Source organism: Numenius arquata, chromosome 1, assembly GCF_964106895.1.
Source record: "Numenius arquata chromosome 1, bNumArq3.hap1.1, whole genome shotgun sequence".
In the NCBI taxonomy this organism is placed as follows: Eukaryota; Metazoa; Chordata; class Aves; order Charadriiformes; family Scolopacidae; genus Numenius; species Numenius arquata.
This window is the reverse complement of record NC_133576.1, coordinates 141674081-141690522: the sequence shown is the minus strand read 5'-3', so window position 1 is coordinate 141690522 and position 16442 is coordinate 141674081. Positions and strand designations below refer to the sequence as shown.

Below are 16442 nucleotides of genomic sequence, written 5' to 3'. Positions count from 1 at the left end.
TTTTCCATCAATACTTTTTTTTTTTTTTAATAGTTCTGACTCATTATGTTAGACATTTTTAGACATTTTTCAAAACATATGCCCCAAGGAAAGCCTGTACACTGATAAATAGTATTTTTCAGCCCAGCGTTTTAAAGAGAAATTAACTCCATGTGTCTCTGGGCAGAACTGAAAACAAGATTTTAAACCTCATCTCCTCCAGGTCTGTTCACACTTTTGTTCAGGTCTCCAACCCTGTTTCACAAGAAGGTCATGCATCCCAAGCTGAGGAAGACTCTGGGGCCATCAGGAAATGACGGGCTGGTGGCTGGACCAGTCAGGCTGCAGAAACTCCAAGGGCAGAGCTAGCAGAGGTAGTGTTTGTTGTAGCTATAAAAATATTATAAATAGGTAGCTACCGTAAGTATGTAGCTGCAAATATGTCAGACAAATATAATTTGTGGTGAGAGGTGCCGTCTTTTATTAGACGAGCTTACTGCCAGAAAAACTATAAAAATCTTTCAAACTCGCAAGCTGTTCTCCCAGTCGGAAAGGCAGCAATCTCCACCAGCAAATATAGCTTAAGAAGAACGGCTCTGAGATTTATGGAACATATCTCACATTTCTATTTAATGCTGGTTTTTAGCATCCAGTGGAAACAGGAGTTTGCATTTTTATGGTGTTTTGCTGGTTGACTTGAAATCCAGCTCTGAGATCAGGTGAGGTTTCCTGTGTTTTCCTGTGTTTGCTCAGGGGAGTTGCCTTTGGGGCCGTGGGGCAGATGTGCACCCACCACCGTTTCTGGGAACCTCTGTGGGGGTCTCCATCCTTGTGCACATGTGTGAGAGGCTCCAGAGGAAACCTCTGCCCTGTGGTCCCCAGCCACGTCCCAGGAGCTGGCCAAGGAGCCCTCCCAGGGTGCCCCACCATGTCCTCCCCAGTGCTCCCAGTTCCAACCCAGTAAAGCTTTTTCTTTTCCTCCTTGCTGGTAAGTGGGACTTTTTACAAGGGCATGTAGAGTTAGGAGGAGGGGGAAGGGTTTGACACTGAAAGAGGGGAGATTGAGATGAGATGTGGGGAAGAAGTTCTTTGCTGTGAGGGTGGTGAGAGCCTGGCCCAGGTTTCCCAGAGAAGCTGTGGTTGCCCCATCCCTGGAGGGGTTCAAGGCCAGGTTGGATGGGGCTTGGAGCAGCCTGGTTTGGTGGGAGGTGTCCCTGCCCAGGGCAGGGAGAGGACTGGGGGGGCTTTAAGTTCCCTTCCAACCCAAACCATTACATGATTCTATGAGGGTCTGTTGATGGAGACCAGCGCTGGGATCATAGCCTCAGGGACGGATGTGTGTTGCCAGTGCAGGAGGAATGCTGTGTCTTTAATAACCTCCTCCAAGGCAGGAGCTGTAGGAGGAATCCTTAGTGCAGCAGCTTCCGAAATCGGCAACCACCCACCCTGGGAGCCTGCCTCAGCACGACATCCCAGTGAGTGGAGCATGCCGTGGGAGGTGAACCTGCAGCCCCTTTGGTGCCTGTCAGGTGTGACTGGGTTCCTTCTCCACCCCAAACACGCTGGGTTTGCAGGCACAGAAACAGTGGATGTCCCTGCCCATCAAACACTGGACCTGCAGATTTTCCATCTGCTTTGAACACAAGGTGATTACCTGCTGAAATGCAATGGCAGAAACGTTCCTCCCTCCCTGGACAGGTTCTGCCGCATCTTCTCTCCATGCCCCAACGTGCACAAAAATGATCACATCCACCCGCCTCACTGTCCCCGAGCCTCAGCAAAGCACTGTTTCAAGACCAGGTTGGCCAGGGCTTGGAGAAACCTGGTGTGCTGGGAGGTGTCCCTGCCCAGGCTGGGACTGGATGGTCTCTAAGATCCCTTCCCACCCAAACCATTCTATGGTTCTATGACATCAGGGATGAGCAGGGCCTGAGGAAGTCTCTGGTGGTGCAAGACCCATCCACCTCCCCGGGGACATGTGCAGTACCAGGTTCTCCAACTTTGCTCTTCTTGGTGTAGGGTACCAAAGGACAGACAGGCAGACGTGGAGATGGCTGTGGTCAGGCTGGTGCTCCCAGCATGAGCTGTTGGCATGGCATGGCAGAGGTGAGTGTCAGACTGGTGGAGCAGGAAGCTGAGGAGCATGGTGACACTAGCAGCTCTGATCCTTCCAGCTCTAATCCTCCTTCCAGTGCCACCGAACCGTGGGGGGCACCTCCAGCAGAGGAGCTGGGTGACCAGCGCCCTCATGTCTGACCCAGTCTCCCACACCAGACACCTTTCTGGCCCATGGCACAGCTGTGCAAATCCCCGTACAGATGTTGCAGCGAGTGTCCCAACCCTGGCAGCTGGATCTGCACCCTTTGAGTCCTTCTTGGCCATAGCCTGAAGCTATGTCTGTGTCTGTCCCTTTCCCGTTTAGACACCTTAATCATAGAATGATTTGGGGTTGGCAGGGAACTCTGGAGACCCCCCAGTCCTACCCCCTGCCAGAGCAGGGTCACCCAGAGCAGGTTGCACAGGAACGTGTCCGGGGGTGGTTGAATATCTCCAGAGAAGGAGACTCCACCACCTCTCTGGGCAGCCTCTTCCAGGGCTCTGCCACCCTCACAGCAAAGAAGTTCCTCCTCGTGTTGAGATGGAACTTCCCATGTTCCAGTTTGTGCCCGTTGCCCCTTGTCCTGTCACTGGGCACCACCGAGAAGAATCTGGCCCCATCCTCTTGCCACCCACCCTTTAAGAATTTCTAAGCATTGATGAGATGCCCCCTCAGTCTTCTCCAGACTGAAAAGACCCAGGTCCCTCAGCTTTTCCTCAGCAGAGGAAAGTCCTCTCATCACGTTTGTAGCCCTTTGCTGTACCATCTTCAGCAGTTCTGTGTCCTTCTGGAACTGGGGAGCCCAGAACTGGTCCCAGTGCTCCAGCTGTGGCCTCCCCAGGGCAGAGCAGAGGGGCAGGATGACCTCCCTCCACCTGCTGGTCACAGTCCTCTTGATGTCCCCCAGGAGACCATTGGCCTTCTTGGCCACCAGGGCCCATTGCTGGCTCATGGTCAACCTGAGCCGTACTCTGTCCCATCTCGGTCACTGGGGGTCACTTTGGCTGTTGATGCTGTACCCCATGATGGGGTCCAGCTGCACATTGGGAGGGACAGACCCAACCACGCATCTCAGCTTTGGTCTTCTCAGCCTGTGTTTAGATTTAGAGGTCTTAACTTGGGGACCAAACATGCAGAGACCCCAGGGTTTGGCCACTGGCAGCACATCGCTGGCTTCCCCAAAATCCAGGAAGAGGGAAGCTGGAGACAAAGATTAGGGCTACAAAGATGATTAGGGGCCTGGAGCATCTCCCTTATGAGGAGAGGCTGAGGGACTTGGGTCTTTTTAGTCTGGAGAAGAGAAGACTGAGGGGGCATCCAATCAACGCCTATAAATAAAGGGAGGGTGTCAGGAGGATGGGGTCAGTCTTTTTCCAGTGGTGCCCAGTGACAGGACAAGAGGTAATGGGCACAAACTTGAACATAAGAAGTTCCATCTCAACACGAGGAGGAACTTCTTTGCTGTGAGGGTGGCAGAGCCCTGGAAGAGGCTGCCCAGAGAGGTGGTGGAGTCTCCATCTCTGGAGACATTCCACCCCCCCCGGACACGTTCCTGTGCAGCCTGCTCTGGGTGGACCTGCTCTGGCAGGGGGGTTGGACTAGATGATCTCCAGAGGTCCCTTCCAACCCCATGTGATTCTGTGATTCTGAGGCATCCACCCCAGGGGATGGAGTGAGCAAGGTGAGGAGAGCTCGGGCGTCCATCCAAAGCATCCATCCTCCAGACACACAGGCAGGAGGAGTTTGCTGGCTGTGAGCCAGAGACATGGCTGCCCGTGTGTATCTGTGGCTCTAAAAGTGGAACCTGGCCCCTGTGGTGATGACTGAAGGTCCAGCAGAAGGGCTGTATCTGTAAATACCATAAAAAACCTCAGACTTTTAGCTGGTGATCTGTGTGCTGCATTTCCATATATGTATATAAAAGGCTTGGAGGATCCCAAGCCTGCACTCCTTGGATTTATTAGTGTTATTGACACTGCTAACACGGGAGGTTTGTATAAGGAAGATGCTTAAAGTGCTTGACTTGTCTTGCCGCAGCCCGCTTTCTGCTGGGGCAAACTTGAGAACCACTGGCAGTCTGCTGTAAAGTGAATTCATCCATTTCTGGCTTTTGCAACCCATGAGATGAAAAGGAAAGTAGGCACAGGAGTAAAAACAGGCGAAGACTCTTCTAGAGTGAATAAACACACAGGGGCTTTTCACTGCCTGTGGGATGCTAAAGGTGATCTGCAGTTTAAAGCGACAAGGATCAGGTGAGTAAATCTCTGCAGGGGCTGCAGGGCTACACGGTAAATCCTCCCTCAGGAGTCCATGCACCTCTCACATAAAACGTTTAAGGGATTTTTAGTGCTATGCAAAAGATCATGATGAGCAGAAGGCTTTCATTCTGCTGCACTGGCCACAGCAGACGCTCCATTGTTCGTGTAAGAAAACATCTGTCTAAGTATCCATATGTCCAGATGTTGGCTTAAAAATCAGTCTATTGATGGCTCTTACTTTTCAGACTCTTCACTCTGTCATCAACAGAAAACTAAATGTTATCTTGCTCTTGAAACTTTTTCTAATGACTCTAAGAGTTTGGAGCGCACTCTGTCATTTGAGCATAGAATCACAGAATCATAGAATCATGGAATCATAGAGTCATGGAATGGCTTGGGTGGGAAAGGACCTTAAAGCCCCCCCAGTGCCACCCCCTGCCCTGGACAGGGACATCTCCCACCAGACCAGGTTGCTCCAAGCCCCCTCCAAACTGGCCTTGAACCCCTCCAGGGATGGGGCAGCCACAGCTTCTCTGGGCCACCTGGGCCAGGCTCTCACCACCCTAAGGGTGAAGAATTCCCTCCTGATATCTCATCTCAATCTCCCCTTTTTCAGCTTAAAACCCTTCCCCCTCATCCCATCATAGAATCATAGAATCATAGAATGGTTAGAGTTGGAAGGGACTTTAAAGATCATCCAGTTCCAACCCCCCTCCCATGGGCAGGGACACCTCCACTAGAGCAGGTTGCTCAAAGCCCCATCCAGCCTGGCCTTAAACACTTCCAGGGATGGGGCAGCCACAACTTCCCTGGGCAACCTGTTCCAGTGCTTCACCACCCTCACAGGAAAGAATTTCTTCCTAATATCTAGACTAAATCTCCCCTTTTCCAATTTAAAACCATCCCCCCTTGTCCTGTCACTCCATCTCCTGACAAAGAGTCCCTCTCCGGCTCTCCTGGAGGCTCCCTTCAGATATTGGAAGGCTGCTGTGAGGTCTCCCCGGAGCCTTCTCTTCTCCAGGCTGAACAACCCCAGCTCTCTCAGCCTGTCTTCACAGGGGAGGTGCTCCAGCCCTCTGATCATCTTCGTGGTCCTCCGCTGGACCCGTTCCAACAGGTCCATGTCCTTCCTGTGTTGAGGACTCCAAAGCTGGACACAGTATTCCAGGTGGGGTCTCATGAGCGCAGAGTAGAGGGGTAGAATCGCCTCCCGCGACCTGCTGGCCACACTTCTCTTGATGCAGCCCAGGATGGGGTTGGCTTTCTGGGCTGCCCGTGCACATTGCCGGCTCATGTTGAGCTTCTCATCCACCAACACCCTCAAGTCCTTTTCCTCAGGGCTGCTCTCCAGCCATTCTCCGCCCAACCTGTATTTGTGCCTGGGATTGCCACATCCCAGGTGCAGGACCCTGCACTTGGCCTGGTTGAACTTCATGTGATTTGCACAAGCACATCTCTCAAGCCTGTCCAGGTCCCTCTGGATGGCATCCCTTCCCTCCAGCGTGTCGACCGCGCCACCGAGCTTGGTGTCATCGGCAAACTTGCTGAGGGTGCACTCTATCCCACAGCAAGTGGGGTCCCCTCCCTCATCACTCCCCTCCCTCATCAAGAGTCCCTCCCCAGCTTTCCTGGAGCCCCCCACCTTGAGGGACTGGAAGGGGCTCCAAGGTCTCCCCGGAGCCTTCTCTTCTCCAGGCTGAACCCCCCCAACTCTCGCAGCCTGTCCTCACAGTAGAGGGGCTCCAGCCCTCCCAGAATCTCTGTGTCCCTCAGCTGGACCTGTTCCAACAGGTCCATGTCCTTCCTATGATGGGGCCTGAAGTGACATATGCAACCCGTCCTCCCTGATTTGGATTTAGACCCTGATACCCTTCAGCAAAGCTGGGGTGAATCTGGTGAAACTCTGTTAAAGGCAACGCTCTGTTTCACAGTAATTACTGTGGTTGATGACTGATCTCATCTCAGCCTCGGGTATTACTAAAGCAAGCGATTTCACCTCATCGCTGCTGCTCGGACACCGTGGGGAGGGAGGGAAGAACAGAAGCCTGGAATAAGGTGGAGAAAAAAAAGAAAGTCTTTAAAATTGGGAAAGGGTGGGCAGAGGGAAAGTCTGTATGGACAAACCTCCCAACTATAGTAATTCACCGCTGAGGGACCCCCTGAGATGTTCACCCTCCTATGTTTAGGCTCTAGGGTAAAATTTAGTCACGATCCCTAGAAAATTTATACATAAACAAATGATCAAGTAATGGGTTTTTTTTGGCTAATAACAAGACAAGCAGAAACTTTTAAGGATTTGTCAAATACAAAACATATCAATCAGATCGTTTCTCTTACGTGGAAGGGTGGCAAAGTTTGTACATAGGGGAAAAGAATATCTCTCTTAATTTTTGAGATTAATTAGCATGCATATGACATAATATTTTCATAAACGAGCCAGAGAATATTGCTCAGATTGAACCATTACGGGGAAGTTTCGAATTCCATTGCTTGTGCTACTGCACAGAAAAATCAAGTGAGAAACTGGAGGAGCATCCTGGACCTTGCATTAGCCTCGGCAGCACCGTAAAGAAAATACTTATTAAGTCCGCAGCTTCTCCAGAAGCACAGAAAATAGGAAGATTAATGCCCACAGTAATTTTGAAAAATGGAAGGAATGGTCTGAAATAAACCCCATAAATAGATTAAGATTCACATTCAGGATGGGAAAAATGCAGGGAGACAGCAGGAAGGACTGGGGAGGCGACAGGGGTGTTTATAAACCGAGCAGCAGCCACCGGTGATGTGATGCTGGGAGGAGGGACATCAAACTGGGATGCATCCAGAGCATCCAGAACATCAGCCCGTGAGACACGTGCGATTGCGCTGCAAGAGATGTGGTCTGACCACTGACTGATTTGCCCCCCCGAGCCTTTCCATTTTCACTTTTCTTACGGACTGTAAGAGGAACTCAACTCTGAGTATTTAGATTTCACCTCCACTTTGGGTGTAAACTCTGTGATGCGGTGAAAAATACAGCAGCCGGCTGCATTAATTTTGTGAGCGCTGCGAGGAAGGGTAGGTGTTTTATGAATGGTTATCTGTCTGCTTGTCTCTCTGGAAGGGTGGGTATCACACGTCTGAGAAAAGGGCTTTCAGAACTGATTGACGATGAAGCCTGGCAGGAGACAGATGGGTGTTTTTGTTCAGTGGGAAATTCCAGAAAAGAGAAAAAAAAAATAATAAAAAAAAATCACTTGACTATATGTAACAAAGGGGCTCCTAACTGAAGTGGGGGAGGTATCTCCACAAGAGGGTTGGTGGCTGTGGCTTACGCTGCTCACAGCTCCAGAAGAGGAGGCTGAGAGTGGGCATCACAGCTAATGGGGACGGCTGCCGTAGTAGGACGTAGATGTAGACGGCTGCTTTGGCAGGGGGTTGGACTAGATGATCTCCAGAGGTCCCTTCCAACCCCGTATCATTCTGTGATTCTGTGATTGTAAATAGAAATGGCTGTGGATTGATAATCTCACTGAAATCAGAAGGGTTATAGAGTCATAGAATCACAGAATGGTTTGGGTTGGAACGGAACTTAAAGATCATCTCATTCCATCCCCCTGCCCTGGGCAGGGACACCTCCCACCAGACCAGGCTGCTCCAAGCCCCCTCCAACCTGGCCTTGAACCCCTCCAGGGATGGGGCAGCCACAGCTTCTCAGGGCAACCTGGGCCAGGGTCTCACCACCCTCACAGCAAAGAAGTTCTTCCCCACATCTCATCTCCATCTCCCCTCTTTCAGTGTCAAACCCTTCCCCCTCCTCCTAGGGCTCCCCTCCCTCATCAAGAGTCCCTCCCCAGCTTTCCTGGAGCCCCCCCCTTTAGGGACTGGAAGGGGCTCCAAGGTCTCCCCGGAGCCTTCTCTTCTCCAGGCTGAACCCCCCCAACTCTCTCAGCCTGTCCTCACAGCAGAGGGGCTCCAGGGGTTCAAGGATTATGAAAGGAGGGGTTGCTTAGAAAGCAGATCGCACTGAGTTCAAACATACAGCTGAGTCATAACAGTCAGTTGTTATCATTAACGATAATTAGCAGCAATAAAAACATTGCTTGAGGACAGAGTGTGCTGTTGCCACAGATGGCCTTGGGTCTGAATGGATTTGTCCAACAGATTTTGTTTTAGATTTAATCTTAATTGGTGCTTTCATTCTAGATGAGGACTGTCTGGCCAGAAAGGAGATCTGTGGAAAAGGGACCAGGATGCTGGTGGGTACAGATTACCCCAAGATCACCAGGACACCTTGCAGCTAAAGTGGCTGGTGGTGGGTCTTTGGAGGTGCTGGGGCACCAGGCTGTGCAGGGCAGTGGTTCCCCTCCAGTTGGGCACTGGTGAGACTATGCCTGGGCACTGCGTCCCGTCTGGGTCTCCCAGTAGAGTGGACAGTGACAGACTGGAGATGCTGGAGCCTGGGCTATGTGGGTATTATTACCAAGCTGTCCACTTTGACTCATACCTCAACTATATGTATTTAATCCACACCTTCTCTGTCATCAAATCTGCTGTGCTCGTGGCTGTAGCTTTTGACCTCTTTGCCATAATTTTCAGCCCCTGAGGCCTGCATCCCTCCTGGCAAACTCTGTGGCACCAAAACTGGTGTGGAGTTGACTGTCCAGGCAGTACTTCTGGTGTTTCCGACTGCCTTTCCCCTGAAGATGCTGCAATATCACCGGGTAAACGGTCTCTCACACTATTTCTTGTCTACACCAGGATACCATCAAGACCAGACTAGATGGGGCTTTGAGCAACCTGGTCTGGTGGGAGATGTCCCTGCCCAGGGCAGGGGGTGGGACTGGATGGTCTTTAAGGTCCTTCCAACCCAAACCATTCTATGATTCTATGATCATCAGTGTGGCCCAGTCCCATCTACATGACATTTATGAGACAGCAGCATTTATGGCTTAAGCGTTTGCTCTTTCTTCAATAGCTTTGGACTCACTGTTACTTGTTCTGTTATACATCATGATCCTTATGACTGTCTTGAGTATTGCATCCAAGGACGAGCAGTGCAGGCTCTTGAGCAGTTGCACCTCCCATATCTGTGCTCTCCTAATATTCGACATCCCAGTGACTGGTCTGTCTGTGATTCACAAGTTTGGGAAAAAATGCTTCTCCCATTGCTCACACTCTCATGGCCAGCATCTTCTTGCTGGTCCCACCATGATGAACACAGAATCATAAAATCATTATGGTTGGAAGGGACCTTTGAGACCATGGAGTCCAAATATCAACCCAACACTGACAAACCCACCACTGACCCATGTCCCTCAGCACCACCTCTGCCCAGCTTTGAAATCCCTCCAGGGATGGTGACTCCACCACTGCCCTGGGCAGCCTCTGCCAAGGCTTGACAGCCCTTTCCAGGAAGAAATTGTTCCTAATATCCATCCTAAACCTTCCCTGGTGCAACTTGAGGCTGTTTCCTCTTGTCCCATGGTCTGTTCCTTGGGAGAAGAGACCGCCCCCCCTTGGCTACACTCTCCTTTCGGGGAGTTGGAGAGAGCGAGAAGGTCTTCCCTCAGCCTCCTTTTCTCAATTGTGTACAGTGTGAAAACCAAACAGGTCTGTACCTGGACCACCAGGAAGCTGCAAGAAGCCATGACTCTGCAGTCATGGTGTGATCTGCATCAGTGCTCAGGGGTCTGGCCATGATTAGACAGGTGGGTGGGTGGGTAAAGCCTTGCAGGAGTCACACAGCTCAGAAAGATGACAAGAGTTTGGTTAAAAGTTCAAGGGAAAACCCATCATCAACTTGAATAACTGCTGAGACTTGGGCAATAAAATTCCAGTGCCATTTTTATGTTCTGATGTGGCTTCTTGCATTGCACAGAATAACATATTATTAATTAGAAGAAATACATATGACTCCCAGTGATCTAACTGCATAGATATTTTAACCAAATGTAATTTTCTCTGGATTTTCATTTACAATAGTGTCTAATGGAGAATGATGCTCTGTCCACTTTCTTTGGTAAAAAAAAAGGAAAAAAGGAATAAATACTTCAATACTTCAATAAAGTTTAAAATGTTGCATCAGAGAACTGGACATATCCGTCAGTATTATGCTGGGAATATCAGCAACTTGTATCAGTTAATTAGGGAACACAGCAATCACAAGGATTGGAAAGGGGTTATCAGTAAGAACAGTTATTCTCTGTGGGTACAAAGGAGAGTTAAAGATTAACCAGAAAAAGCAAATGCAGGTTATCACGACATAGGCAGGTCTGGGGGTCTGCAGAGGAGCTGACAAGGGAGGTCCTTGAAGTGGGATTCCTGCTGGATGGATCATCCCAGCCAGACCAGATGTTCCTTTCAAAGGAATAGCATCCCAGTCACCACACTGCCCCGGTCCCGAAGAGCACCTGGGACATCTTTTCTCGAATGAGTTTGTTTTTCAGGGTGTAGACGATGGGGTTTAGCATGGGTGGCAGGAGCACGTAGACATTGGCCAACAGGATGTGAACATGGTGGGGGATGTTGTGGCCAAAGCGGTGAGTGAAAAACGAGAAAAATGCTGGGGTGTAGAACATCAGTATAACACAGGCATGAGAGCTGCAGGTGCCAACTGCCTTGCGCCGGGCATCCTTGGAGGAGAGCCTGAAGACAGCCCGGAGGATGAGGATGTACGATACCCCGATGAGCACAACATCCAGGCCTGGGGACAGAAGGGTGGTGGCAAAGCCATACCAGATGTTAACGGAGATGTTGGCACAGGCCAGCCGGGCAATGCCCATGTGCTCACAGTAGGTGTGGGGCATGACATTGTGCCCGCAGTACGGCAGCCTCTGAAGGAGGAATATTGTTGGGAACATCACACAAAAGCTCCTGGCTATGGCTGTCAGCCCCACCTTGGCTATCATCAGGTGTGTGAACACTGTGGTGTATCTCAAGGGGTTGCAGATGGCCACGTACCTGTCGAATGCCATGGCCAGCAGAATGGTTGACTCTGCAATGAAGCTCAGGTGGGTGAAGAACATCTGGGTAAGGCAGGCCTGGAAAGACATCTCCTTGGAAAGGGACCAGAATATGCTCAGGGTTTTGGGCACCGTGGAGGAGGATAACACCAGATCTGCCACCGCTAACATGGCCAGGAAGAGGTACATTGGCTCGTGGAGGCTTCGCTCGGTTGCAATGACAAACAAGAGGATGAAGTTGCCCAGCAGGGCCACCAGGTACATCAGGAAGAATGGGATGGAGAGCGAGGCGTGCAGGTCCTCCAGGCCTGCCATGCCCAGCAGAAGGAAGGAGGTGGGCTGCAAGCTGGTCTGATTGAGAGCCACCATGGTAGGATGGTATCTGAAGTAGTTTGGGCTCCTTTCCCTGTAAGCAAAAATGGGAAGAGGTGAGGAGCACAGTTCATAATTCATGAAAACCCACTTGAGTTTCCCCAGAGCACTGGGAGCACAGATTTCTCTGGATCCCAAAGTGTTTTAAAAAATTCCCCCTGCCAGAGCAGGGTCACCCAGAGCAGGTTGCACAGGAACATGTCCAGGTGGGGTTGGAATGTCTCCAGAGAAGGAGATTCCACACCCTCTGGGCAGCTTCTTCCAGGGCTCTGCCACCCTCAAAGTAAGAAGTTCCTCCTCATGTTGAGATGGAACTTCCTCTGTTCAAGTTTGTGCCCATTGCCCCTTGTCCTGTCCCTGGGCACCACTGAGAAGAGTCTGGCCCCATCCCCTTGCCACCCGCCCTTTAGCTATTGCTCAGCATCGATGAGGTCCCCTCTCAGTCTGCTCTTCTCCAGACTAAAAAAACCCAAGTCCCTCAGCCTTTGCTCACAAGAGAGATGTTCTAGTCCCTTCATCATCTTTGTAGCCCTTTGCTGTACCCTCTCCAGCAGTTCCCTGTCCTTCTGGAACTGGGGATCTCAGAACTGGACACAGTCCCTGTGCAGAACAAAGCAGAGTGGAAGATCAGCATCCAGCAGAGTATGTGACATCAGGGACCAGCCGTGTGCCAGGGAGGCAGAGCAGCCACTGGAATTTAAAGCAAAATCAGATGAAAAGGTCTAAGGCAGAATGTAGCTGTTGGTAGGAACACCGACACACCAACTCCGGGCACAGAGATCGCACAGAGGAGCTCAGGAACCTCGGTGTTTGCCCAAGGATTGCCCCACTGCACAATGGGGTGGGGGGATCATTCCCACTGCAGCTGGGTGATAAACAACCCAGCAGTGCTGCCCTGGTGCAATCTGCCCCACACTCTGTCACATCTTCCTATTCTGGTCTCAGATGGCCACATCTGCTGCCGAACAAGCCCAAATCCACCCAACGTGCGTGGGGTATGTGCGTGCAGAGTCCTCTCCATGCAGCTTTTCTCCTTGTTGCTCCCTTGGGACTTCTGCCTGTGCTTCCCCTTCCTCTGCCCCACCCAGAAGGTGATTTGCAGTATTTCCAGAGAAATAACACAGCCACCCGTGAGGGCAGCCCCCGCCAAAGTAGTTGAAATGTGAAGAAGAGCCACGAACCCTTCTCAGATGACGGGTGGCCAGGGCTAGGTCTGCAACTGCTTTGGCGAGCAATAACCCGGTGATGATAGCAGAAGGTTTTGCTGATAGACTTTTTCTTCTTTGAAGGCACAGCCCCGTCCCCTTATTGGGAATTCTACAGGAAAGGCAGCTTGAGGTCATCAGGCTATCTGCGCTTTAGAGCCAGGCTGTGATTTCTTCCGTGAGATGTTGATTCAGGTGGAGCCTGGGAAAGTCTCCTGCAGGTATCTGCTGTGGGTAGCACACCCCCCAGGCCAGAGAAGGACCCTGGAGCCCAAATAGCAGCATTTACATGACAAACCCTGCCTGGAAAACGGTGTTTCTCCTCTCGGAGCCTAAAGCTGCAGCTTGGAGTAGTCTGGGGGGGAGCGGCTCTCCCAGCTGCAGAATTTTACCTTCTAGTTCAAATCAGGCACCTTGGCCACAGAAATCTGCACAACGACAGCTACTGCAAACAACTGACCAGCTCCCATCACCACCAGGAATGAGGATAATCTGCCTCTGGACCTGAGGGGAGAGAGGGCAGGGAGGTGGAGATGTTTATAGGTTCCCCCTGAGTCCCCCCGGGGCTCACAGGCAGCTGGGAGGAGGAGAGCTCTGATCGGTGATGCTTGGACAAACTCGATGAAAAGAAAACAAAATTAACGGGGTTTTGGGTGGAACTCCTTTAATGTGAGCCACCTGCTGAGAGATTACCTTCTTCTGCTGCTGCAGATTATGGCCTGGGATGGAGCACACGAAGCCTTCGGGGTTCTGCATCATCCCCTTCACAGCGGGACGGGGATGAGGTGGGATGGCTGAGGACACATGAATAGAATCATACAATCATAGAATGGTTTGGGTGGGAAGAGATCTCAAGGATCATCGAGTTCCATCCTCCTGCCCTGGGCAGGGACACCTCCCACCAGACCAGGCTGCTCCAAGCCCCCTCCAACCTGCCCTTGAACCCCTCCAGGGATGGGGCAGCCACAGCTTCTCAGGGCAACCTGGGCCAGGTTCTCACCACCCTCACAGCAAAGAAGTTCTTCCCCACATCTCATCTCCATCTCCCCTCTTTCAGTGTCAAACCCTTCCCCCTCCTCCTATGGCTCCCCTCCCTGATCCAGAGTCCCTCCCCAGCTTTCCTGGAGCCCCCCACCTTGAGGGACTGGAAGGGGCTCCAAGGTCTCCCCGGAGCCTTCTCTTCTCCAGGCTGAACCCCCCCAACTCTCTCAGCCTGTCATCATAGGATGAGTGATGCTGACCCCCTCCAGCCAACCCGGGGGAGATGACAGGGGGTCTGCTGCCACCACTGCCCCCAGCTGTGCTCTGCCTGCCCCTGGGGGTGTTCCAGTGCTTTCTGAGTAATAGAGCAAATGTGTCTGCTCCCTGCAGCAGGCTCTCACTGCCGTTCCTCCTCTGAACGCTCACCATCGGCTTGTACTCTGAGGGCTCTCTTTGGGGGCATAAAAAGAAAATCCAATATTAAAAGAATGGGAATGGTCAACAAGTGAGAGAGCAGAAAGAGGTTGTGAGGGAACGGAAACTAATAAAAATATGAACCAAGTCAAACTCGGGTACCTTAAATTAAGCACTAAATCAAGATTTAGTTGCTGAAATAAAACCAGACAGATTGACTTTAGCCAGATATTTTCTTTTTCCTTTCTTCTTCCTTCCTTTCTTTTCTTTCCCAGGAAAATTGTGAGCTCACATCTTGAGAATCAACATTTCAAGATTGGATTTTCAGGCCCCCAAAATTGGCATATCTGCAAAAAGTCACCGTCACCAGCTGTTGGCCCGTGCATACCTTATGGCTCTCCAGCCCCAGCACAGATATTATCACACATAACCCCTGGCTCAGGTTGCCTCTGGTGTAAGAATTCATGGCTTTAATTAAATAAGGTCCTCAGGCCTCAGTGATCCACTTGACATATCTGTGGCATAGGCAGACTAACGCTTTCTAATGCTTGAAAAATCAATTTTATATTGGTAAAGCTGGAATTATCTATGTCCCAGACCTAATTTGGGTACCCTTCCCTGTGGGTGAGTCAGTGGCACGTAGCTCTCATGGGGTGTCAGGGTGGAGGACTCAGCTCACCTCATTTCTCAGCAGGTTTTGTCTTTGCCCAGCAGCTTTTGGCGGTTCCTCTCTCATGCCCCACACTGGTGGCAAGCTACGGATCAGGTCTGAAAAGCAGGCATAGGGTTTAAATTCCTCAGCTTTTGGGTTTTCAACCTAAAAGTACAAAATCAAGGCATAGCCAACTTTTGGGGCTATTCGGGGAGAATGTATGATGTACAGGTCTCCATGCAGGTGCATCCTTTCTCTGACAGAGGCTTCATTGGGGTTCCTCTGCAAAAGGCCTTCAGTAAGCCACTCAGTTGAGGACCCTCTCATGGAGACATCACTTCTGGACTGTCTCCCTGCTTCAGAGAAAGGAGGAAAATTAGAAAAGGAAGAAGAAAATTAGAAACAAGCTTTTCTGTGAAGGTCATGATGTGGGACAAAGAACCTACGGGGTGCGTCTGGCATGAGACAACCCGGGTGACGCCATGGATTTGCTTTCTCATTTGTGGTCTCCAAAGCGGAGATATGTCCCTCTCCTTGTTTCCATGAGGAGCTGAGGCCACCGGGGCCGGGGGGCGGCAGGGACCGACCGGAGCATCCCGCATCCCGCATCCCCCAGCAGAGGGAAGCAACGAGCCGCGCTCCGCCCGCCCGCACCCCCCGGGGTACCCCGAGCCCGGCACCCCCCCGGGGAAGGGGAGCGGAGGTTTGCAGGGTTCATGGCTTCACACCTCCCCGGTGATGCCGCGCTGATGTCTCTGGGCTCCCAAATTGCGGTGGAAGGACCCGCTCCGAAGCCTGCACCGACATAGGGCCACGGAGATGCTGTGGGGGCTGGAGCCCTTCTGCTGTGAGGACAGGCTGAGAGAGAGTTGGGGGGGTTCAGCCTGGAGAAGAGAAGGCTCCAGGGAGACCTTGGAGCCCCTTCCAGTCCCTAAAGTGGGGGGCTCCAGGAAAGCTGGGGAGGGACTCTTGATGAGGGAGGGGAGCCATAGGAAGAGGGGGAAGGGTTTGACACTGAAAGAGGGGAGATGGAGATGAGATCTGGGGAAGAAATTCTTCACCCTTAGGGTGGTGAGAGCCTGTCCCAGGTTGCCCCGAGAAGCTGTGGCTGCCCCATCCCTGGAGGGGTTCAAGGCCAGGTTGGAGGGGGCTTGGAGCAACCTGCTCTGGTGGGAGGTGTCCTTGTCCATGGCAGAGAGTGGGACTGGGTGATCTTTAAGTTCCCTTCCAACCCAAAGCATTCTATGATTCTGTGGTTTTATGGAAGACCTGCAAGGAGCTAGTCCAAACTCTGTGCCACCCAGCAGCTTGGCCACCAGCAGGTCCCAGAGTTTAAGCACAAGGCAAACATGCCGTGGTGCTCCTCCACACAGAAGAGCACAGTGGCTCCTCAGCCAGAGAGGCTATTATGGAACCAAAGGATTGCTCTCCTGTGGATTTTCCTTGCTGCTTTTTGAGCTTGTAGAAACCTTTGCCATCCACAATGTCCTGCAGAGCTCATCCCCGAGGGAGAGGGTCTGAGGACAGCTCTGAGGCTGA

At 51.6% G+C, this 16442-nt stretch overlaps 1 protein-coding gene across 1 annotated transcript; it reads right to left on the bottom strand.

Annotated features, from left to right (window-relative positions):
- Positions 1–10697: 10697 nt before the first annotated feature.
- Positions 10698–11648, bottom strand: LOC141466588 (olfactory receptor 52B2-like). Its single transcript, XM_074150611.1, has one exon. The coding sequence runs from the start codon at positions 11646–11648 to the stop codon at positions 10698–10700; it is 951 nt and encodes a 316-aa protein (XP_074006712.1).
- Positions 11649–16442: the final 4794 nt, after the last annotated feature.

What these genes read in the sequence shown, in the direction of transcription:
- LOC141466588 (XM_074150611.1), bottom strand. Translation starts at nt 11,648, where the DNA reads ATGGTGGCTCTCAATCAGACCAGCTTGCAGCCCACCTCCTTCCTTCTG.